We start from the raw sequence: 25374 nt of genomic DNA on the forward strand, positions 1-25374 counted from the left end.
GAGATAGAGATGGAGATGGGAGGGAAGGTGAGGACACAATGACCTTTCTGCAAGTCAGTGATAATCCAGGCTTGATTTCTGTATTTCATGCAAATGCTTTTACATAGGGAGCATCTACAATAAGCTGCCCTTGCTGCTGTTTTAAAACAGAGGAGAAAGAAGAAATGATTAAGGAAGGAAATGGTAGCTTTTATTCCTTTTATAGAGACAAGCACCTCACTAAGAATTCTAAAGAATAAAGATGGATCATTAGCTAAAAGATTCTTTCTCAGACCACAGACCTCACAGGAAATGCCAACCATTTGATGAATCTCTAACATTTGTTCCTCCCTGTCTTTTGGGGAGGGGTGAGGGTGAAAAATATCCCCAGAACCCTGGAAAACCAATAGCAAACCTCTCTGCCACTTTCTCCTTCATTAACTGTGCAATCTTTGAAGCACAATATTCTGGTTTAGATGCAAAGTAAAAGCGTGGTGAGAGAAGGGTTAATTTTTTAAGGCTAATTTGCCTTGGTTCTTTGACCTGTTCCATAATAGGTCAAAACAAGTTGATGGAATGAATAAAAGGTCTCTGGATTTAAAAATGGAATGAGTGAAATGTAACGGACTAGATTTGGGTAAGGCTGGTTATTTGCTAACCAACAATTTAGTCATTAAGTGTTTTGAGGCACCAAGAAGGACAAGCAGAAAGCTATTCTTTTCTTGGGGACACTGAGGACAGTATAATTCTAGAGCCCAGAGCAGTCTTTATTCTGCCCGTCTGCCCACTATGTGCTTTTCCAAATACTTCAGCCTGGTGGATGGATCAAGTATAAAAAAGAAAAAGAAAGAAAGAAAGAAAGAGAAAGAAAGGAAGAGGGAAAGAAAGAAAAAGAGAAAGAAAGAAGGAAGGAAGGAAGGAAGAAACAATGGCCAGTGCATGAAAAAGTAAAGAAAAAAAAGACATTTGGTGATTTTTGCCTCTTGTAAATCCTATGTCAATTTTTGGGGGTGAAAATAACCACTTGGAATGCTGTTGCTGAAGTCATCCTCACCTCTTCATTATTCTGCTTCATTGCTAGGCATTTTTACTTCTACTTTTGTTTTCCTTTTCAGTTTTTGTAGCAAACCAGCAAAAATTCAAAGATGATTTTTGTGTGAATAAATAGCTCAGAATTCTGGCAGAAAAAAATGTGAGGGTCGATCTGGGTCTGCCATATGCTTATAGCCATTGCTGTCATATTAATCACAGTTAAAATGAAAAACGTCAACATTTTTCAGCTGCAGTAGGAAGTTGAAAGGATATATCTTTTAAATTATATCTCTTATTAAGCCAATAAAATCTCTGAAGACGATAATGTTTGGAATGAGTACCGTTGATCTTAGAGACATTTCCAAGCATCCTGTTTCAATTTGAGGCATATGCAGATGGCACAGTTAGCAACTGAATAAAGAGGTGATTCACATCTGACATCAATTTTTGCTGTGGTGTAAGTTTGACAGATGGGCCAGAGTAACGTAAAACACCAACTCTCTTATCTTCTCAACAGGATAGAGGCCAGGTATTGCTATTCAGTAAAGTCCCAAGGGGAAAGATCAGAGAGTTTCCATCTCATGACAGGGCAGATCACCTCCAACTGATTCTCCGATGCAAGCGTACTTGATTGGCGGTGGTGGAGGCTTGAATGGTGGTGGTCTCTCCATTCTACAGGAAAGAAAAAAAGTTTCATTTTTTTAAAATCCTGACTGCATGAAGGGTAGGTGAGAAGGTTAAAGCACATTTTTTTTTAATGGAGAGGCAAAGAAATCGAAGACAAAAGAAAAGATCCCATGTATACCAAATTATTTAGAGAAGCTTTTTTTTGGTGATAGCAAAAGACTGGAAAGAAAGTTGGATACCCATTTATTGGAGATAGTTGAACAAATTGGAACGTATAAATACGAAGGAAAGTTATTGTGCCAAGAGGCTATAAACATGAGGAATGCAGAGAAACATGGATTTGTATGAACTGATGTCGAATAAAATAAGCTCAAGAGAAGAATAATATACACAATTATAAACATGCAAAATTTTAAAACATATACATACACAGAAACTAGCAACTAAATCAGGATAATTCTGCTGACCAATATTGAATCCAGAGAACAAATGACTGTGAAGACCACATTTGGCAAATGCAGACTGACATACTTGTTGAATTATTATATTTTTCTTGACTGTCACTGTGCTACAAGGGAGGATTTTGGGAGTGAGTGGAAGAGTATGTAGGGAAATGATTGTGTTCTAAAAATCAAAGATATTAATAAAGTTTATTTTAAATAAAAATTTAAAAGTGAGGGACTTTGGTTACAGAAAGGATGTATAGTTAAAGCTAAGGGCTAGTAGGATTGTTAAAGCCATAGCTTGGCTCCTGGCATATGAGCTCCACAAGGGCTGTGTTTGTCCTTTGTTCTTGAAGAGGATCATGACATTAGGGAAATGATGACATGACTTGCACTTGACTTTGATTTGAGTGAGTGAGGGCTTCCACAAGGGCTATATCTTAGTAGAAAGGCCACTTTACAATATAGAATATTGTAATATTCCTGTATATGGTTGAGGCTGCCTGGAAACAAGTCAGGTGAGAGGAGAAGGTTGAGGGACTGGGAAGAAAGAGAATTTGGAGGGGTTAAGGGTCAGGGTTCAGAAGAGTAAAGTCCTGAAATTTTGAAGAGAGAAAGTGACCTGATCTGAAAGGTCTATATGTAATATCAACAGAGATATGAAAAGGATGGAGTCAACTTTAAAGGAGATGTGGTTGTTGAGTGACAATAGCAGAGGGAGGGTCTGAGAGTTGCAATGGGGAGCAAGGAGGATGCCAACTCCTCTTCCTGGTTCTGGGAGTCAAGGGGCATCAGAGAAGGAACAGTCAGTCTTAGAGAGGTTACTAACAGATGTAGTATCTATAGAAAAAAAAGTCTAGATTCTTATGAAGATCAGAAGAGAGGGAATATGAGAGGAAGAGGTCCAAGAATAAAGGGAGTTTAATCACCAGCATAATCATAATAATGATGATGATAATAATTATTATCATCATCGTTATTATTAAATTATCCAGAAGGAACAGTGCAAAAGAAGAATGAACGAGAAGAGGGACTAGGGAGGACTAGAGCTAGTTTACCATTGGGGAGGGCAGCAGGAGCTGCTGTGTGCTTTCTTTACTACTTATCGTGAGTGTTCCATGTCAAGTCAGTACAGGCATCTGTCCTTCTAGTTAGGTTGGCCTCAGGAAAAGGACATGATGGCCACTGGACACTAAAGGGGCAGGAGTTTGGAGTATAAGACAGTCATTTGCTTGGGTGGTCAGTATTCCACCAGGAATAATAAAGCATCTCCTCCCCCCATGTTGGTGCCTGGGGCAAAGCCCCCTAATTATTCCATGCTAATTTTAGCTGTGGAGTCAAGAGACTTAAACTTTATTCTTGGTGCTATGTGACCTTGGGGAAATCTCTTAACCTCCATGGGCTTTGATTCCATTATCTGTCAAATGGGAGTCTATAGGAATTAAGAGTTTCAGCCTCTCTAATTTTTCACATTAATATATTGATTTTATAATAGTACTTCTTTCATGAATACATAGTTTCATTTATTTGAGTATTCTCTTTACTACTATAAATCACATGCACCAAATGTCTTAGTTATCGTGGTCATAAAACCATCTGGTTGTCATATGTCTGGGTGACACACCTCTTTGAACTTAGGTAGGTATAGTCTCCAATGGCAGGTATACACTTAGTCTGAAATTAGGCCCATACTTACAGCCTTTCCAACTTAGCAGCAGCATCCAGAGTTTATATTTAGCAAGCATAGTTTTTGAAAACCTGTGATTGGCAATATAAGCTAAAAATGATTAAAGGTTAAAAGAGGAGGTAGAGTATATTAAGAAGATATAAACAAATGAAGAAATTCCATGAGTCAGAGTGTGGAGGCATAATACAGAGGCAAGGGCCAATTAAGGGATAATCTTGGAAAAATAGCGGTAAGAATATATTATAGACTGCCTATCCAGGAGGAAGAAATAGATGATAAATTCAGGCAACACATCTGGCATAGAGAAACAATATAATAATGATGAGGGACTTCCATGATATACATATATAATATATTCTTAACTTTCCTTAATGATTATTTTATTCTTCAAAAGCTGTAGGAAATAATGAAGAGTACTGATATTCTGGACTTGGTACTGACCAAGACAGAATTTGTTGTCAAAGTAGAAATGAAATGCACCTTGGGGAGGAAATCATCATTTCATCTTAGATTTTGTGATGGAAAAAGGGAAAAGTCTAATTAGTATACTCTAGCAATTCTATGAAGGAAGTCAGACCAAGATGATGGATGTGCATAAGAATAAAATGTTGACCAGACAAGCATAAAATACTTTGATAAAGAAGAAAAGGGCAAATTTTCTAAAGAAAATACACAGAAAATACATTATTGAACTTTTTTTGAGAGAAGAGGAAGATGAAAATGACTGGAGATGGAAATAAGGGCAAATAACTGTGGAGAGATACAAATAGTTGGTTATTGTCCTCTGTACTCAAAGAAGACCAAAATGACATCTCTATGTTGGGGTCTAGGTACCGTGTGTCCTACTGTGTCTGATAAAACCAATGTGAGATTAGAAGGTTTTACCATAGTTCAGGCACAAATAGTCCATATGATGTGAGTACACCATACCAAGCAGTCCTGGGCCAGTATCTCCCATGTCTCACAATCAATTTCAAAGTTCTTTAGAGAGACCTTGAGAATGTCCTTGTATCGCTTCTTCTGACCTCCATGTGAGTGCTTGCCCTGTGTGAGTTCTCTGTAAAATAGTCTCTTAGGCAAATGGACATTTTGCATTCAAACAATATGACCAGGCCATCAGACTTGCACTTTCTGCAGTAGGGTTTGAATGCTTGGCAGTTCAGCTCAAGAAAGGACCTCAGTGTCCAGTACCTCATCTTGCCAGGCGATCTTCACAATCTTTCTAAGAGAATTCAAATGGAAGCAATTTAGTTTCTTGGCATGCCACTGGTAGACTGTTCAGGTTTTCACAGGCATACAAATATGTGGTCAGTGCAATGGTTCTGTACACCTTGGGTTTGGTAGGCAGCCTAATACCTCTTCTCTTCCATACTTTCCTTTGGAGCCTCCCACACACTGAGTTAGCTCTGGCAATGCATATATCAACTTCATTATCTGTGGAAAGTATACTTCCAAGGCAAGTGAACATATCCATGGCATGCAAAATTTCTCTATTTGTTATAACTCATTGTTCTACATATGGATGGTGCAGTGCTGGCTGGTGGAGCATCTCTGTGTTGTTGGTGTTAATTGTCAGGTCAAAATTAGCCCAAGTGGCAGAGAACTGATCCATACTCCATTGCATCTCAGGCTCAGAGGCTGCATTGAATGCACAATTATGTGTGAACAAAAAGTCACACAGCAACTCTCCTATTTTATCCTTGGCTTATAGCCTTTTCAAGTTAAATAACGAACCATCAATGCAGTAGCTGACCTTGATGTCATTTTTATCCTCGTTGAAGGCATCAGACAACATCATTGAAAACATCATGCTAAAAAGCACAGGAGCAAACACACGGCTCTGCTTCACTCCATTGATGACTGGGAAAGCATGAAAGCATCATCCATTATCCAGAAGCCACACAAGGGTTCCATTATGACACTTGGCATGACAATACTGATAAATTTCTCCAAGCAACCAAATTCTGCCATGATCTTCCACAAGCCCTCATGACTGACAGTATCAAAGGCCTTTGTCAGGTCAGCTAATGTTGTATACAGATCTCTGTTCTGTTTCTGGTATTTCTCCTAGAGTTATTGGACAGCAAACACATGTCAACTGCTGCTTGGCCCTTTCTGAAGCCACACTGGCTCTCAGGTAGATGTCCGTCTTCCAGGTGAAGAATCAGTCTATTAAGAAGGACTCTGGCAAGAATCTTTCTGGCAATGAGTAAGAGAGAGACCCCTTTGTGATCGTCACAGGACAACCTAGTAAAGTATCATAGTATGATAAAACTAATGTCAGAAATGTTAAAACTTTGGACGAGCTGAAGTTGGCAACAAATGCCAAGGAAACATGTTTTTATTATTATTATAGCTATGCTAAGAATAAGAGAAAGATCATAGAATAGTGAAGACTACTACCCAAAGAATGGTGATGATAGCAGATGTTGAATAGAAGGCAGAATTATTTGATTTCATATTGCCTGTTGGCTCACTACCAAAGAGAATGGTCTTTAGATTGAAAATAATAGGACAAAAATGGTTAATAAGGAGTATAAACCCAAAATAAGTGAATGAATAAAAACAACAGAAACTCAATTAAAGCCATATTGAATCTAAGATGAGAAAAATAATATAGCAATAACTCATATTTACTTAATATTTTAAAGAAAATATCTCCTAACCCCTGAAGTGAACCTCAGATCTTCCTCACAATTTGAGATGTCCCCTTCCTCCAGGGCCTTAGTTTTATAATGTTTGATACCCAGACAATACAGGTAGAGCAGACCAAAAATACAGAATCTCATTGGTTTATAGACCTTGCCCGTGACCCTCTAGGAGGGACTACACAAAATACAAAAATACCATTGGCTGGCAAAAAGGCTAGTGAGCAGAACTTAACAGATCTAACTTGACCTTTCAGGAAGTCCTACCAAGCTGATGAGCACACCCATGGCTTGGGCTGATAAACAGATGTCAAAACATCCACATGAGCCAATGGGCTAATAGAAAAGCCTGCTGCAGGCCAGCAACCAGGGTCACCCATTGGCCATGGTCATCTCCCCACATTGGGCAATAGAGGGATGACAAGGGGTGGAGGGGCAACAAAAATAGCTCAGGGGCTTTCCATGTAATTGAGCCACCTCTGATATGCTGGGCGGGGTCACCATAATAAGGGGAAAAAAGGGTGGAGGTCCTCTAGTTAGCTTTCTATGATTAAGCAAGTGAACTTACAACCTGTAGTTCATAGCTCTGAGGCCACCTATCAGAACTTATAATCTCTATTCCTATGGAATCATATCAAACTGATAAATACTGATTGGAATAAAATTGATGACCAATAAAATAGGGGTCCACTTAATCATCCATAACACCCCATCCTTTTCACTAACTCCAGATGCACTACCTCTCAGGATACTGAAGGAACTCGCAAATTTTATTTCTGAAGAATTTATTAGCAATCTTTGAAAAATTGTGTAGAATTTGAGGAGTGGTATAAGACTGAAGATTTAACAGGGGTGCTCAAGTCTCATCATTCTTGCCAAGACCGAGGGATGTCGACAACCTGAATAGTTAGCTTTAGGTAGCCTTGGAAATCATCGAATGTCCAGACCCGAAGAGAAGTGATCAGTGTCAATTAGAATGATGACTGCAATGGAATGCTCTATATGCTAAGTATTTGTCTTTGGTTCTATTCAGGATTCATATCAGTGCTCAGAATGAAAACATTTATGGCAGACTTACCAAACTTATACAGCTAGATCCCAATTAGCACAATTTATGAATCTCGAGAAATGGTCACATCATTCAAATTCACACTTCAAATTTCCATCACTTTGGAACCTATTACCATATTTCACATAGTTATAACCTCGTATAGTGTGGATGTGAATATATGCTATCACTTTATGGTATTCATTATTCACAGGAATTGAACCTATCTTCATATGACATTATAATAGCTAGAATTTATATAGCACTTCAATGTTTGCAAAACACTTTACATATATGATATCTCATTTGATACTCACAAAAACCCTGTGAGGAAGGTGCTCTTACAAGCTAAGTGAGTTGTCCAAGGCCACACAGCTAGCATATGTCTGAGGTAGGATTCCACTTCAGGTCTTCCTGACTCTAAATCTACTTTTCTATCTGCTGTGTCAACTAGGAGGAATAGCTAACAAGCTGCATGACAAAATCTGGATCTTAAAAGATTTCAGTAGGTAATTACAATAGACTAAAATAGAACATGATAAAATTTGATAGGGATAAAAGTAAAGGCACACACTTAGATTAAAGTAAAAATAAACTGGACAATACAGGATAGGAAAAGCATGACTCATTAATATGAAAAAAGATCTGGGGACTTTTAATGGACTGTAAGTTTAAAATGATTCAACAACATAACATGGAAGTCAGAAAAGTCGTGTGATCTTTCTTAGGTTTTGGTAATACAAGCCTAAGTCCAGAATGAGGGCTGCAGTTGTTAACTATCATTTGTTTTGGTTGGACCAAATCTGTAGTATTATGCTTTGTTTTGAGCACCACATTTTAGAAGGGTACTGACAAACCACAGCATGTCTAGAGGAGGGTGACCAAGGTTATTGGGATATTGAATGTCATGGCAAGTAAAGATCCATTGAGGAAATAAGATTTTTTTTAGCATGCCAAAGGAAAGACTTGGCACATGAGAATTGTCTCCAAGTATTTGAACCATAGTAATTTGTTTGAAGAATTACTACTGGTTTGCTTGATCGTAGAAGAAAGCAATAGGAACAATGGGTGGGATTTACACAGGTAGATTTTCTCTCAAAATAATGAAAAACTAACAAATAGTTCTGTCCCAAGGTGCAATTGGTTGCCACTGGAGGAATGTTCCCTCTGAAAGTTTTCAAGAAGACCAATTATTAGGGATTCTGTAGAGATCATTGCTGTTCAAGCATGGCTTGGACTAGATTATCTATGAATCGTCTGAATCTAAACTTCTGTACTTCTATGATTCTCTAAGATATGAGCCTGGGACCACTCCCTCAACATAATGTGGCATCAGAGTGGGACTTCAGTAACACAGGGATAGATGACATTGTATTTGGAAGAGGACAATCAGTAATACCTTCCATTGAGGCATTGTAGTTTTGAAAAACCACTTTCACAAATTCACTCTCAATTGATCTTCACAACATTGGGAGAGAGGCAATGGTTATCTTCTCTATTTTATAAATTAGGGAACAGGCTCAGAAAATTTCAATGATTTCCTCAAGGTCATTCAGTTATCAGATGGCAATAGTAGGCATAGAGCCTAGGTTTTTGGATTATGCTTGCTCTACAACTGAATAAAAAAATCCTTTAAGATTTTATGAGAAAAAAGAATGTTATATGAATGTGGACTACCATCTCCTCTCATAGCAACAGGTTATAGGGAAGAACTTTTATATGCATTAACTAATTTTAACTGATTGTGGGTTGTTTTTCAAATTAATATGATCTTTTTATTTTGAAAAGTAGAATTTATATTAAAGACTACTATTATCAATGAGCTGCTACTATCAATGATGATAATGATGATAGCTGACATGAACATTGATAAATGTAACTAGGAATTCTGGTACCTGGAGAAAAGTCAGTTGAGTTGGGGGTGTGGGGAAGCCGCTAAGTCAAGAGTTCTTAAACTGATTTGTTTCATGGACACCTTTTGCAGTCTGGTGAAAGTTGTGGACTCCTCAGAATAAAGTTTTTAAATAATTGAAGGAAATGTTAAATTCCATTTAGAGGTGAGCAGACATAATGATGTAATATTTTCCCCATAAAATTTCACAGACCCCCTGTGTATTGGTAATTTTACTGTTTTCCCTTTTGGAGCATTGAGGTAATCAAGGCCCTTTGATGAGTCTGGCCTTTATTATTTCTTTGATTAAATGAGACCTGTTTATGTCAAGGGAAAGCCTAGTTCACATAGGTTTGAGTTGCATGGTTGTGATGCCCTTTTACCCTGAACAGGGTATATAAACTCAGAGGTTAGTGTTCTGTTTGGAGCTCTCACTCACTGGAAGAATGTTATGTGATTTGACCAGATGAGACTCTGGGTAGCCACTGGAGCCCCCCAGCTTTGAAAACCCAAATGTTGGTACCTCTTTCTCTGGTAACTTTAATTCTTTGGTCAGACAGCTAGAGGCCTGTCTGTTGATAACTGTATGTGTTTGCTCTGTTTATATTGTCACTGTTTGTAATTTCTGTTTGTATTTTCTCTGAAGTTCAGGGTGCTGGGTTTTTCCCATGAACTAAGTGAATGATATATGTATATTTGATTCAAGTGAAATTGTTAACCCCTTAAAGTTGCTTTTCTCAGAAAAGCAGATCGAAGAATCTGTGCTGGCAGCCCTTCTGTGTGCTTTTGTTGTTGGTCTTACACAGTCACAGTAGCAGCAACCAGCATTGTTGTTACACCCTGGCATCTCTCCACTGAGACAATATAGATTAAGAACCTGTGGTCCAAAGCATAGGTGTCAAACACACAGCCTGAGGCTACATGCAGCCCAGGGCACTGCCAAAATTAAATTAAAAAGTAATTGGGAAATATTTATCAAAATAAATAAAAACACAATAGAACATAAGTAATGTTAATACATGGTTTTCTAAGTTAATAAGTGCCCACAAGGATCTTTATATACTGTTTAGTGGTCCCTTTTGTATTTGAGTTTGACACCACTGCTTTAAGGTATGACCATTTCCATGTGCGGTTGAGGTAGACATCTAGACTAGAAATAGAGACTGTGAGATCCAAACAGTTTGAAGAACTGAAATGGCTAGGATTTTTGAAGTGGATTGGGATGGGGAAGAAGATTGTGAATCAGATATTGAACTCACAGGAGAGGAGACAGTGTCCCAGAATTCCATAGATGAGAGCTACAAAAGTCCAGAATTTCAGAGAGAAGTAGCTGCTGAATGATGTTGGCAGAAGAAAGGGCTGAATATGGGAGTGGAAAGCAAGTATGTCAACTTCTGGTCTTGTGTGTAAGGGGGTATTAGACAAGGAACAGTTAGCCTTGGAGAGGGTGCCAAGAGAAAAGGTTTCTTCAAAAGGAAGCTAGATTTTAATGAGGAAGGTAGAAAGAATATGAGGGGAAAAAGTCTATGATGAAGGGGATTTTGTTAACTAAAGAAGATGGTTTCCAGGGAGCACAGGGGGAGGGTAGGAACTGAGTTGGATGAGGGCTAAATTTATCATAGGGATGGTGGCTGTCAGCTTCATTTGCCTTCACTGCTAATCCTTGCCCCATCTTGACCCTGAACTGATGTTATTTGTCACAAGGGGCTTCAGGTGAGGGAAGTAATGATTATGAGACCCTGTAGGAGTGAGAGCCTGGGGACCAGGAAAGGGAACAGACACCCTGCAAAAGAAATACTCCTCCCCCTCCCCCATGTTAATACCTGGGAAAGAGCCCTGACTACCTTGTTAGTTGTGCCTTCAAACATAAAGCATTGTGCAGCTAGGTGGCGCCGTAGTACACAGACTGCCCAGCCTAGAGTCAAGAAGACTCCTCTCCATGAGTTCAAATCTGGCTTCAGACATTTACTAGCTGTGTGACCCTGGGCAAGTCAGTTAATCCTTTTTGCCTCATTTTCGTCATCTGTAAAATGAGCTGGAGAAGGAAATGACCAACCATTCCAGCACTTTTGCCAAGAAAACCCCAAATGGGATCACAAAGAGTAGACATGACTCAACAACAACAAACAACATATAGAACTATTACTTTATATAAATTATTACTTGGCACCATACTCACAAAACCCTATCAGATGGGAAAGGCAGCTATCACTGTTCTTGGTTGATAAATGAGAAAACTGAAGCACAGGGAGTTTGCTAGATGTTAGACCTAGAGCTGCAAAGACATAAGTCTGAGGTCACCGAGCCCAATCCTCTCATTTTACTGATGAAAAAATCAAGTCCCATAGAGATTAAGGGACATGCTCAAAGTCACACAGCAAATAAGAGTCAGAGGTTGGATACTGAAGCCCAGTGCTCTGAATCCAAAGGCAGTGTTCTCCAGTCTGGATCTCTAATAAGTGGCAAAGATGGGGTCTGAGGGGTTTTGGAAAGTGTTTCCCGCCCTCCCCTCCCCCCCCCGGCAGCAAAAAAGGATAAAAGCTGACATGTTGACAGTGATTTAAGTTTTTCAGAGACTTTCTAAATGTAATGTGACTCTGTTGGGTAAGTAATCTTATGATCACCATTTTGCAGATGAGGAAGTCGTTTTAGTGGTTTGCCAAAGGCCACCCAACTAGGAGGTGTGTCTGAGGCAGGATTTGAACACAAGCCCTACCTCCAAATTCTTCTCCCCAGCCAATAAGCTATGAAGTGTCTTTTCAGGTATAGAAGAGGGCATATAAATCCTTCACCCTTTCTCCACCTCTCCCACTGTCCACATCTTTAAGGAAAAAAAAATCCCCTAAAAGCTTACTTTGTTGAAAAAATGCTGGAAATCTTTCTTGAAATTACTTTCTCCCCTAATTTCACACTTCGACATTCAGGCCCAGCTGGGCCTAGACTGTTCAGAGATGCATGAAAATGAAAAATAATGAAGATTTAAAAGAAAACCCAGTTTAGGCTTTGGACAAGGGTGAGGTTCATTTCTCATTTCATGCACACTGATTTGTTCAGCCTGAAAGAATGGCTGTTAAGACTTGGCCAAGTAAATGAAGAACAGTCTTAGGAGACTGTGTGGAATAGTGGGACACACACAGCACTTGGAATTAGCACACTTTGGTCCAAATCTCAGCTCTGACCCTCAGTAATTGTGTTGTCCTGGCTAAGTCTCTGAGATGCAGTTTCATCTCCAAGTTTGAGATAGTAGGACTTTTACTTTCACTATTAGTGATGTTGTGAGCGAGATTCTTTATATGAGGGCTAATAATCATTAATTGTGGCATATAGGAGAAAGAACTGGGTCTAAAAACAGGGCAGCTAGGTTCAAATCTTTCTAATTTGACATTAGGCAATTCATTTATCTTTCTGGGCCTCTATTTTCCTAACTGTGAAAGAAAGTTGTGCATGAGGAGATAGGCCAGACTTGATATCTACAGTTGCTTCCAACTCTGAAATCTAGATTCCCCTATTCTTAGCTTTGTGACTTTGCCTCTCTGTGTATCAAGGTTTGTTTTTTTTTTTCCTGCCCATTAATAAAATGGGCAGCTAGGTGGCGCAGTGGATAGAGTGCCAGGCCTGAGGTCGGAAAGACTCATCTTCCTGAGGTCAAATCTGGCCTCAGACACTATCTAGCTATGTGATCCTGGGCAAGCCACTTAACCCTGTTGGCCTTAGTTTCCTCATCTGTAAAATGAGCTGGAGAATGAAATAGCAAACCACTCCAGCATCTTTGCCAAAAAAAACCCAAAATAGGGTCACAAACAGTAGAACGTGACTGAAGTGGTTGAACAAGAATAACACCACCTAAGTACTCCACGGAGTGTAAATTTAAAAGAATCTTGAAAATAGAAAGCGAAAAGTACCACTACCCTCCGCCTATTGAGCAATCTACAGCCCCATTTCCTGATAGATACTCACATTTCCTTCCAGTACTGACACCACTTTCTTATTCCAAGACCCAATATAAAGACGCATATAAAAAGCAAGCCTGCTACGATCATTGGCCAGGATGTTCCACTCTTCGGCTTATTAGACACAGTACCTGAGAAAGACACACGGACACATCATCTTCAAAGATTCCCCAGTGGGAACACAAAAATAAAATCTCTGGCTGCTCTTCGATTTTTGTTTGTTTTCTTTTTTTTCCATTAGGACAATCAAATTCCATTTGGTTCTAGTCAAGAAACATTAAAGCATGAGCAAGGCACCATGCTAGGCACTGGGGCAGATATGAAGGTGAATAAGGGGCAGAACTTGCCCTTAAGTATCTTATCATAAGGGAGAGGAATTACACATATCTACAGTACAGTACCTCAAAGAGTTCTGATTTTCCTTAGTTCTGTCCTACTGTATTCCATTAAGACAGATCGAGACCCCTTTCTGACTCTGTAGACAGTGTGGCCCTGGGCAAGTCACTTAACCCTCTTTGCCTCAGTTTCCTCTTCTGTAAAATGAGCTGGAGAAGGAAATGGCAAACCACTCCAGTATTTTTGCCAAGAAAACCCCAAATGGAGTCACAAAGAGCTGGACATGACTGAAACCACTGAACAACAAGATAGTTTTCAGGAATTGCTGTAGCTAAGAGAGTATCTCATATGAGATAATGGATGTAAAGGCAATCAATCAAGAAACATTTATTAAGCACCTACTATGTGCCAGGCACTGTGTTAAGTTCCGAGGATACAAAAAAAGGCAAAAGCAGTTCTTGCCTTTAGGGAGCTCAAAATCTAATAGGAGAGAAGATATACAAAAGGAAACAGAAAAAGAGTGGGTGGGAAGTGAAGACTTGGCTGAACTGAGCTCTCTCCTTAAATAAAGGTTGTGGAAAGAGAGGTCTCTGTCCTCCAATCAGAGGGAGGTAGGAGCCCCCAGGACAAAGGGTACTGCAGAGGTGAGAGGTCCAGGGATGAAGCCATCTTGCAGGATAAAGAGGTTTCTGAGGCATGATGAAGTCTAGAGGAGTGCACTTTGCAAATCTTAAAACACTATATAAATGCCTATTGCCATCCTCCCCCTCCCTCTTCCCCTCCTTCTTCTTCTCTTTTTCTACCTCTTCTTCTTGTCCTCCTCTTCTTTCTCCTCCTTCTCCTCTTCCTTCTTCTTTTCCTTCTTCCTCCTCTCCTTCTTCCTCCTCTTCTTCCTCCTTCTCTTTCCCCTTCCTCCTCTTCCTCATCCTCCTCCTCTTCTTCTTCCTCCTCCTTTCTCCTCCTCCTTTCCCCTCCTCCTCTTTTTCCTCTTTTCTCCTCCTTTCTCCCCTTCTTCATCCTCCTTTTCCTCTGTTCTCTCCTTCATCCTCCTCCTCCTCTTCTTCTTCCTTCTTCCTCTTCATTATTTATTATCCTACAGTCACCAGACCTCCAGTCTGATGATAACTTCATTAAAATCTTGCTGAGTTCAAACAAAATTTATAGACCAAGCAGGGGTGTGCTGGCAAATGTTTAAACACCTAGGCTCTCCAGGGGGAAAAAAAGTATGTACAAAACTTTTAAGTTTAATCTTCATTATTAACATTTCCTGAAGTCTAGACAATCAAGAAAGCAATGAATCAAGCCTTGACTTGTAGCCATTGCTGATCCCTGAGATGTAAATGCCACACTAAAGATTTAGCAATTAGCTCTCAAGTCAATTAGAACTGACATGAAACCCACCCTTACCTATGGCTAAAAATTATGTCTCTCAGGCTTTAGCTAGGCTAGGCCTCAGACAACAGGCATACACATTCCAGTGCCAAGGCTGTGCAGACTAGAACAAGAACATCTACCTTTTAGAATCTCTAGCTTCTTTCAAAGCACAACTTAGGCTCTGCCTCCTTCAGGAAATTTTACTGATTCCTTCAGTCGCTACTACTCTCCGCCTCCTAAAATGACATTCTGATTATCTGCACAATAACTTCAGAAAGAACATGAGTAACAACAACAAAAGGGAATTAAAGACTGGATGCCTCGTAACAATAATGGCCAAGCTTGGTGTTGTTAAAAAGTTCAAGAAACGCATCTCCCTTCCTACTTTGCAAAGGTGGAAGACTGTGGGTGTGTGAATAGTACGTATACTGTCAAGGCATAGTTGACACTTTGGTTAGCTTTGTTAAAACTTTTTCTTTTCTCCTTTTAAAATCTTTGTTATAAGGGATAGTTTGCTGTTAGGAGAATAGGTCCTTGCCTACTTGGAAATATATGTGTGTATGTGTAAATATATGTGTATGTGTATATATATACATATACATACATATATACACATACACACACACACACACACACACACATATATATACCAAGTACAAATTTCATATACATGTTATTTATACACGTAACACACATATCCAAGTGGGTATGCAGCAAACTATTCTAATAACAAAGGCATATGTGTGCGTATACGTGTATATATAATATATGTAAATGTATAATATATGTGAAATATATACTTGGAAATATATATTAAATATATGGTATATAGATATATCAATAGATAGATATATAGATATACTTAGATGCATATAAATAATATACACTTGGAAATAAAGGTAGTATAAAAATGAAGCATTAAGTTATTTTAAAAAGAAATTATTTTGAATAACTTTCTGAGTTCTTTTACTTAACCATCTATATATATATGTATATATATGTATATATATATATGTACACATACATATATGTGTGTATGTATGTAAGCATGCGTGTGTATACACACACACACACACACACACACACACTGTATTTCCACTGCCCTACCTCCAATACAATGTAAACTGCTCGAGGGCAGAAAATGTTTGTTTTCTTGATTCTCTGTTTTACTAAATATCTGTCACATAGTAAGCTGTCAATAAATATTTATTGAATTAATTTGAATGATAAATAAATGAGTGGGGCTTTGAGTGCTGAGATGTGATAGATCACTTCTAAATAGGACAATTTCATGGAAGATGGGGAGATTTCATGGAAAAATGGTATTTGAATTGGGTCTTGAAAGATAGGAGGATTTCAAAAATCAGGGATGGGAGCAGGGCAGTCTGGGAATAATAAAATAAGTGTGCTCAAGTAATGGTGGGTGGAAGAGGATAAGATGACTTGGAGAAGAATGAGTAGTATAATTCAGCATTCAGATAGAAAACCTAAGGAGAGATGTGAAATCAAGGCGGAAAGGTAGTTGGAGACTGAGGTTAGAGGACCGGTAAAGGTAAAAGAATGTGTCTAAGAATGCTATAATGAAGAATGAAACTTGACCAAAATTAATGACCCAGCTCTGACAGATATAAGGACTAGTAAGGACTTCCTGATCTTTCAGCATGTCCTGAATATCTTCTGTTGTTTTTGTTGGTGACCTTTCTCCCAACAAGAGAAGAACTTGAAAAGCCCAATAGAGATCCTACCGATTACAAAGAAAAGATCTCCTGAGACCCAAAGACTACTGTTCTAGCCAAGATTTCTTTACCAGTCATTTCTTAGTTATCCAGGATTCTATTACCTCAAGTAAGGATGATCTAACCCAGGGATTCTTAACCTTTTTTTGTGTGCTGGACCTCTTTGATAGTCTGGGTAAACTTATAGATCCCTTCTCAGTATAAAATATTTAAATGCAAAAAATAAAAATATAGAGGATTACAAAGGAAATCAATTATATATATATTGAAATAAATAAAAATTTCACAAAACCCAAATGAAGAAGCCCTGAATTATGAGGGGCCAAGAGACTCCCTCTTTCTGCCCAACCTTAAGCTGATTTCACAGAGGAGGAAGGAAAGGTTAAAAAAACCGCTGAAGCAATTATTTTTGCTTCTTGCTGTGACCTGAGAATCAACATATTCCCCTGGCTAGAGCAATATCTGGCAGATAGAGAGAGGAGGTCTTTGGATTATCTGTGGGTTTCATTTATCCATCTATCCTTGCATATATCTTTAAAATAGTTGTTTATCTTAAACCTAAAATTCCAGCTAAATGTGAAAAAAGAACTTTCAAGCAAATGATGCAGTAATAGAGGGCAGTATAACTGTTACACTATGATTTTCCCCCATAAGAGTAAAGATATAGGACAGAAAATTATCTCTGGAAATATGAATATATGAAGCATAAAGTAAAGGGGATTGGTTAGAATCAGAGAGTTTTTAAAACTATAAGGGGCATTAGATACCATCTATTCCAGCTTTATCATTTCAGACATGAGGTAACTTAGAGCCTGGAAGATGAAGGATTGACCCAAGGCCATATAACCACTTACTATCTGGGCATTGGAAAAGATGTTCAATGTTTATGATTTCCAGTTAATTTATATTAGGTAACTGGCACAATAATACAATTGGAGCAAAAAAGAAAATAAATCAGAGTCTGAATTAATTTTCTTTAGTTATTTTTGCTAGATTATAAGTTCTAGGAAGGCAGAGAATGGGGCCTTATATTTCTTTCATAACCCCCAAAGTGTTTTATCAGTGTAAAATATATACAATAAAGGTTACATAATTACATACTGAATAAAGAGAATTTTTAAAAAGTAGATCCTCAAATCTTCTCTCCAGTCTGTAGACCATTTTCCAGTTGGTATTACTGCAGGTTATGTAGGTACAAGGGCAGCTAGGTGGTGCAGCAGTAGAGTGCCAGACCTGGAGTCAGGAAGATTCCTCTTCATGAGTTCAAATTTGGCCTTAGATACTTTTACTAGCTATGTGACCCTGGGCAAGTCACTTAAACTTCTTTGCCTCAGTTTCCTCATCTGTAAAAGGAGCTGGAGAAGGAAATGGCAAACCACACCAGTATCTTTGCCAACAAAACCCCAAGTGGGTCATGAAGAGTTGGACACAACTGAAAAATGACTCAACAACAACCATGTGGAAACATCAGTAAGGAAACAAGGACAAGCTAATCATTACCGTTACAGGAAGAACACTGGTTCTTTTCAAACTCTAAAGTCTACCACCACAGTATACCACAGTGAACGTTATTTGCTGGAGAATTTAAATAGCCCAGTCAGAAGTTAATGAAGAGGAAGTGTTCTAGCCTTGCCCTATTCTCAACTTTGGAGTTATCTTTTCTCCTTCTCTCTCCCTTAGATCCCATATTGAATAAGATGGGAGTCTTGTTGGTCTTCCCTTCACCATGCGTGTTGCATGTATCCTTTTCTCTCTAGTCTCACTGACTCTACCCTATAGACCATGACTTCATCACTTCTTGCCTACATTACTGCAGTAGCTTCCTAAATTGTCTTCTTGCCATCAGTCTTTCTCCTCTCCAAGGTGCCAAACTCATATTCTCAAAACACCCTCTTACTTGAAATGATTAGTAACAAACACCCTATTGACACTAGGAAAAAAATACAAACTTCTCTATTTGATATTTAAATTCCCCCTCTCCCCTACTCCCACCTCTCAATCTGGCTTCCACTTACCTTTCTATTACTGCTTTTCCTGTACTCTTCATTCCAGTCAAACTGGTTTGCCATCTGTTTCTGTATTTATTATATCATATTACAGTATAGTTTAGTATGGTATGCCATGGCATAGCATGGTATAGTATGATATAGTATGGCATGATGCAGCATGGCATGGCATGGCATGGTATGGCATGGTATAGCATGGCATGGCATGGCATGGTATGGCATGGTATGGCATGGTATGGCATGGCATGGTATAGTATAGTATATATCTTCTGCCTCCAGACCTTTGAACAGGTGATCCCTGATATCTAGAATGCATGTCTTCCTTATATCTGGCTTCCTCCAAAGGCCCTCATCACCTCTTGCCTAGACTATTGCAATCACTTTCCTGGGTTCTCTTATCAGTAAGTTGCTCTCAAGGTTTCCATTTTGAGGAAAGGCCCAAGGGTTCCAACTTTCATTCTCCTCCCAGTTGGACTTGAGGACTTCAATACCAGGGTTCTGCTAAGTACCTTCATCCCCTGCCCACTTTTCACTCCATTTTATATATTACCTCCCCCATTTGAAAAAAGATCATCTTTCTGTTTGCTTCTACTTGTATCCCTAGCATTTAGTATAGTCCTTGCACACAGTAAACACCAAATAAATGCTTGTTGTCTTGCTTTGACTCAGCTCTTCTTTTTTCTATCTATCTTCCACACAGCTGCCAAAGTGATGTTCTTAAAGCCTAGATTTGATCATGTCAGTTATCTGCTCAAGAAATTCCAATAGTTCTGTATTACCTCTAGAAGCAAGTACAAACTCCTCTATTTTTCATTTAAAGACCTTTACAACCGGGCTCCCACCTTCCCAAGCTTATTGTGTATCATTCCCCTTCACATACTCTATGGTCCAATCAAACTAGTTTTCTTGCAACTTCTTCACACGTGACATTTCATCACCTGTCTCTGTGTTTTGCACAGGTTGATCCTCGAGCCTAGAGTGTGCTCTTTCTCATGCCTGTCTCTTTTCCTTCTGTGTGAGATTCCTAATTCCTCTAGCAGCTAGAACCTCTCCCACCCAAAAAAGAAATCACAGCTCAGAAGCCACTCCCTACGAGAGACCTTTTCTGATCTCCTCTCAGCTCCCCAGCTTGTAAGTGCTCTTTTGCTTTTGAATTGACTTTATTTTACTTTGTATTTACCTCTCTGTATAAGTATCAGCTCTCCACCACCCCAGCAGGATATAAGTTCTTTGAGGGAAGGACTGTTTTGTATCTGTCTTTGTATCCCTACTGCCTAGCAAAGTTTCTTACCCTTAGCAGGATATTTTAAAAAAAAATTTAGTTATTTTATTTTTAATTTATTAAATAAAACAAGCATTTCCATAACAGTATAATAAAAAGATGATTAAATATGAAACTGCAAATCTATTATGTACAACTTGCTATTCCTTTATATATATATATATTTTTGATGGTGGTATATATATGTATATATATATGTGTATATATATGTGCATATATATATACATATATATATACCACCATCAAAAATATATTCAAGTGCTTGTGTGTGCATTGCTTCTTATCATGCCACCAGTAGTTTTTTGCTACTTTCAACTATACTTATATTGAATGGACCAGACCCGCCCCCATCCAAATCCTTGTAGAGTACATACCATTCAATGTTGTATCTGCTGAAGGGGATGAGTTGTAGCTCAAAGTGAACAGCCACAGATCTGTTCAAGAAAAAAAAAAACAGTTCAAGAGACTCAATCTAATTTTTTTTTCTAAGAAAAAAGTTTCTTAAGTTTTCTTAATATTTTCCTTAATTAATTTCTTAATATTTTCCTTCCCCCACTCTAGAGGTGATTACCACTAGACACAAATACATAATATATATATGTAAAATCGTTCTATACATACTTCTATTTATTAATTGTTTCTCTGGATGCAGATGGCATCTTCCTTCATATGTCCTTTGTAGTTAATTTGAGTATTTATAATACTCAAAATGACTTATTTGCTCAAACACGTTCTTAAAACAATATTGCTGTTACTGTATACAGTGTTCTCTTGGTTCTGCTCATTTTGCTTTGCATTATTTCATGTAAGTCTATCCATATTTTTCTAAGATCATTAAGCTCATCATTTATAATAAAGTGTTTGTTGAATTGAGTCTTGAACTTGGGTGAACATATTTCCCTTTCAGCCAGCAACTTGCTTCTCTGGGTCTCAGTAGCAATCCATTCTTGAGGTCTCCTAGGCCTTCATAGTGAATCAAATGACATAATAATAAAGCAGAGGCAGTGGAAAGAATTCTGGACTTGGAGTTAGAGGGCTTGAGTTTCAAACCTGACTCTGTAGCCTTCTGCCTGGGCAAGTGATTTCACCTTTCTGGACTCATGCCTTCTCATTTGTAATATATGAATCTGTTGGAGTAGAAGGTTTTTAAGGCCCCTTCTAAAACTTTTGAAATTAAAGTAGTTAATTCCCCTCCCTAAGAACCTAACTGATTAATAGCTAACGATGAATACTCTAAGAAAAAGGAAGCCATACAGATACTCCTATATAGTAACAACACGGTTCATCACGGTCAGTTTCTGACACCGAGGGTCTTTGTTTTCCCAACAGAGAGCCCATAAGGCTATGTCTCCTTTGTAAAAACATTTTTTTGTCCAACATTTTTGATATCCTAGTTGGATAATATGACTTTAAAAACAAAACAAAAACAAAAACAATAATATTTAAACATAAAGGCAGGAAAATATATGGTGTGAGACCTACTGCTAACATGGGACTAATCATTTTCAGTAAACAGATTGGCAGTTGTGGTCCCTGCAGGTAATTCACTGGTTGTGCTGAAGGGAATAAAATGTGATCTTCTTTATTAGCCTCTGAGACCATAGGGATCCGATTGACAAACTCAACTGTAACATGACCCAGTTATAAAATCAGAATTAGACCCAGGTTTGTTCTCTCTCTCTGTGTCTTTCTCTCTGTCTCTCTGCCTCTCTGCCTCTCTGTCTCTGTCTCTCTCTCTCTCATCTGCCCATTCTAGAACTATTGTATATATTCTTTGTTATAAGATAGCCTATGAACTATGCCAACAGCTTTGCAGAATGGAAAATATGAGCTGAACAATGTTTTTGGCTAAGACCAATAACCTTCCTTAATTCTGAAGGGGAAAAAAGGATGAACAGGAAGATTCAAAGCAAAAGAGATATTGTACCTAAAGAATCTTCATTAGAGTTTTGACAACTCTAAGCTATTCTTGCAGAAGCACTAGCCTTTAGGGATGCCTGATAGAAGCTTCTGTATCATATTTCAAACAAGAGAGGTCAGGTTTAAAAGGTGGTTAGGCTCATTGAAACATTGGGCTTTTCCAAATCACATAGAGAGCATCAAAATAAGCATTTTTTTTTGGATTTACTCTTTTTGAATTGTTGAAATTTGTTTTCCATGCACATAATGGGGGGAGGAGTAAATATTATTATTTAGACTTGTTCAAAAAAGTCCTAGGGAAACTCAAGACTTAGGATGATTCTGACTCTTCACTATCAGTAGTTGAGAAGTATTTTGTTTTTTTCCTTCTTAATATTAATTCATAAGCATCTTCTTCACTGCCACGACCACCATCAAAAATATATTCAAGTGCTTATGTGTGCATTGCTTCTTATCATGCCACCAGTAGTTTTTTGCTGCTTTCAACTGCACTTATATTGAATGGACCAGACCCACCCCCCTCTAAATCCTTGTAGAGTACATACCATTCAATGTTGTGCCTGCTTCTGAAGGGGATGAGTTGTAGCTCAAAGTGAACAGCCACAGATCTGTTCAAGAAAAAAACAGTTCAAGAGACTCAATCTAACTTTTTTTCTAAGAAAAAAGTTTCTTAATTAAGTTTTCTTAAGGAAAAAGTGTTTCTTAGCTAAATTTATTTTTTGACCAGGAAGAGTATTTTGACAAAGTAGAGAAACCACTGGACTTGGAGTCAAGTTCTGACAGGACACATTTTCCGTGTTATCTTGGTCAGGTCATTTAATTCCTCTGATCTTACACTTTTTCATCTGTAAAATGGGGATAAGAATGGTTGTACTACCTAACTCACAAGACTGTTGCCCACTTATATCTGGTTGATGAGTTGTTCCTATTACTAATTTTATTTCTGTAAATTTTACCATGTTTGTTTTCCAAACTTTGCATCTCTACCATCACCTAGAACACAGCAAATGTTTAATAGATGTTTGCTGCCTGAATGTGTGCTGGTGATCCAGAACGGTCCAATGGAAAGCACTTTTAAAAAGTCATCTCAAATCTGGCAACAGCAGGGAGAGCTACAGAACTGGAAGTCAAGTATATAGGGAGGGATTACTTCTGTCACTTCAAAAGTGGGAGTGGATGCACAAAGACAGAGTGGAAATTGAAGCTGGTGTGGAGGGGAGAATGTAGTAATAGGGCACGACTAGGATCATAGGATTATAGATTTTGAGCTGGAAGGGACTTTGAAGGCCATCTGGACCAACTTCTAACTTTTCCATTTTACAGATGAGGAAATCAAGGCTCAGTGAGGTTAGAAGACTTCTATAGGGTTGTGCAGTTTGTAACTGTCAGAGGTAGGATTTGAACTAAGATTCTTTGACTCCACTAAAATAAAACCATCATTCACTAAAGTGGGGGGGGAAATGCTTATTTTTATTTAGGAGACATGTGTTTAGTTAAGGAGCTGCTCATACCACTGATTTTATTTCTGCAAATTCCATTATGATAACTAGAACTGTTTTTGGTCATGGAATCACAGACTGTTAGAACTAGAAAAGATATTAGAGCTCAGTCGTTAAAGCATGGTCCTCAGTCAAGGTGTTAGCTGTTGGGTAAAACTTCTAGAGATATTAGTAATAGGCCCTCCCCTGACAGGATATCATGAAACTCAGTAGAACATATGGCTTTTAGTTTCATCTTTCAACATCTAAAAGCTCATTGTGCTTATTGCCTGCATTTGGCAAGGAAGATACTATAGTAGTTCAGAAATAGAAAATACCCTGAAAATGAGAGCTCTTTAAAAATCACATCTAGCTAGCAAGCTAGCTAATTAAAAAATAAATATTAAGTGCCTATTATATACAAAACACTGTGCTTGTTAGGTGCTAAGGATATAGATAATAAGCAGTTGGTTCTTAGTCACATACATATTAAAAGTAGTTGAAAAACAATGATCTTAGTTTTCTCTTTCTTTGCCCTTCTTATTCCCCTTTCCATTCCTTTGTATGGGAGATAAAAAAGTATTGGGTTTGAGGAATTGAGGAGGCCTTCAACCCAGAAAGCCTTTGACAGTTTTCCAGAGGAGAAGCTTCTAAATAGATGCCGATGCAGTACAATTTAACATTCTGAAATTAATCAGGGAGTCACAAGGAATTTCTAACCTTAAGTCAGAGTGTGAGGCCTCTAATAAAGCACTGCCCTCTAATCAGGAAGCTGAGGTAAAAATAAAATAGATAAGCCTAATGGTAGTGGTTAACTGGGGATGCCTGGTATTCCAAATCAATAAGCATTCATTAAGCATCTGCATTGCACTAAGCACTGGATTAAGGACCAAAGATACAAAAGCAAAAACAGCCCATGTCCTTGAGGAATATATACTCTACAGGAGGAGGCAACATTTACATTCTAGAGAGCTTAGCATCTGTGGCCTGGAGTCTCTTTTGGAAGAGAAAATACTCATTCCACAGGTAGACACCTTTGGCCCCCAACCTACATGAAGGACAGGTAGGTAGTATACTGGATAGAGCCCTGGATTTGCAGTGAGGAAGATTTGAGTTCAAATCCACCCTCAGACACTTATTAGCTGTGTGACCCTAAGCAAATCGCTTAATCTCTGACTGACTCAGTTTCCTCAACTATAAAACAGGGATAATAACAGCACCAAGTTTTCAGGATTGTTGTAAGGATCAAAAAAGATAATATTTGTAAAGGGCTTAGCATGGTGCCTTAGCACATAGTAGGCACCTTGTAAATGCTCGTTTATCTATCTATTGATCGATCTATCTATCTGTCTCTAGATTTATCTATTATCAACCATATATCTATCTTCAAGGGAGGAATCACTGAGGATTTTCCCTGATATAATGATAAGGCATGTAAGGTTTCTATCTTTCTAAATGAAGTGTGATGATTTAGAACATCTGGTCTTTAAGCTAAAAAAAGGAAATGGAATAGCTCACTCTATGGTGGGGAAATGGATAGCACCTCAAATGGGGACTCCATCATAATCCAGAAACTGGGAGCAGAAAGAAGCCCCATTGGCTTCTACCTCAGGACCAGCAGAGCACCATCAAATACTCTAGATTAGGGGTGGGGAACCTGTGGCCTTGAGGCCATGTGTCCCTCTAGGTCCTCAAGTATGGCTCTTTAACTGAATCCAAATTTCACAGAACAAATTCCCTTAATAAAAGGATTTGTTCTGTAAAACTTAGACTCAGTCAGAAGGCCACACCCAAGGACCTAGAAGGCCACATGTGGCCTCAAGGCCCCAGGTTCCCCACCCCTGCAGACCAGCAGGGAGCAAGGCCAACCAGAGATTATACCTTATGCTCATATGTTTAGAAAAGATTACACTGTGAAAGATACTTCATGGCACATG

General features: G+C 38.5%; 1 protein-coding gene across 1 annotated transcript in view; it reads right to left on the reverse strand.

Annotated features, from left to right (window-relative positions):
• Positions 1–922: 922 nt before the first annotated feature.
• CD96 (CD96 molecule) overlaps positions 923–25374 on the reverse strand; it is a 120999-nt gene continuing 96547 nt past the window's right edge. Inside the window, exons 13-16 of the mRNA XM_036745645.1 lie at positions 22505–22567; positions 20414–20473; positions 13313–13436; positions 923–1683 (exon numbers count right to left, since the gene is read on the reverse strand). Coding sequence (XP_036601540.1) covers positions 1575–1683; positions 13313–13436; positions 20414–20473; positions 22505–22567 — 356 coding nt within the window. The 3' untranslated portion in view covers positions 923–1574. The remainder of the gene's footprint in view (positions 1684–13312; positions 13437–20413; positions 20474–22504; positions 22568–25374) is intronic.

Source organism: Trichosurus vulpecula, chromosome 2, assembly GCF_011100635.1.
Source record: "Trichosurus vulpecula isolate mTriVul1 chromosome 2, mTriVul1.pri, whole genome shotgun sequence".
Taxonomy (NCBI): domain Eukaryota; kingdom Metazoa; phylum Chordata; class Mammalia; order Diprotodontia; family Phalangeridae; genus Trichosurus; species Trichosurus vulpecula.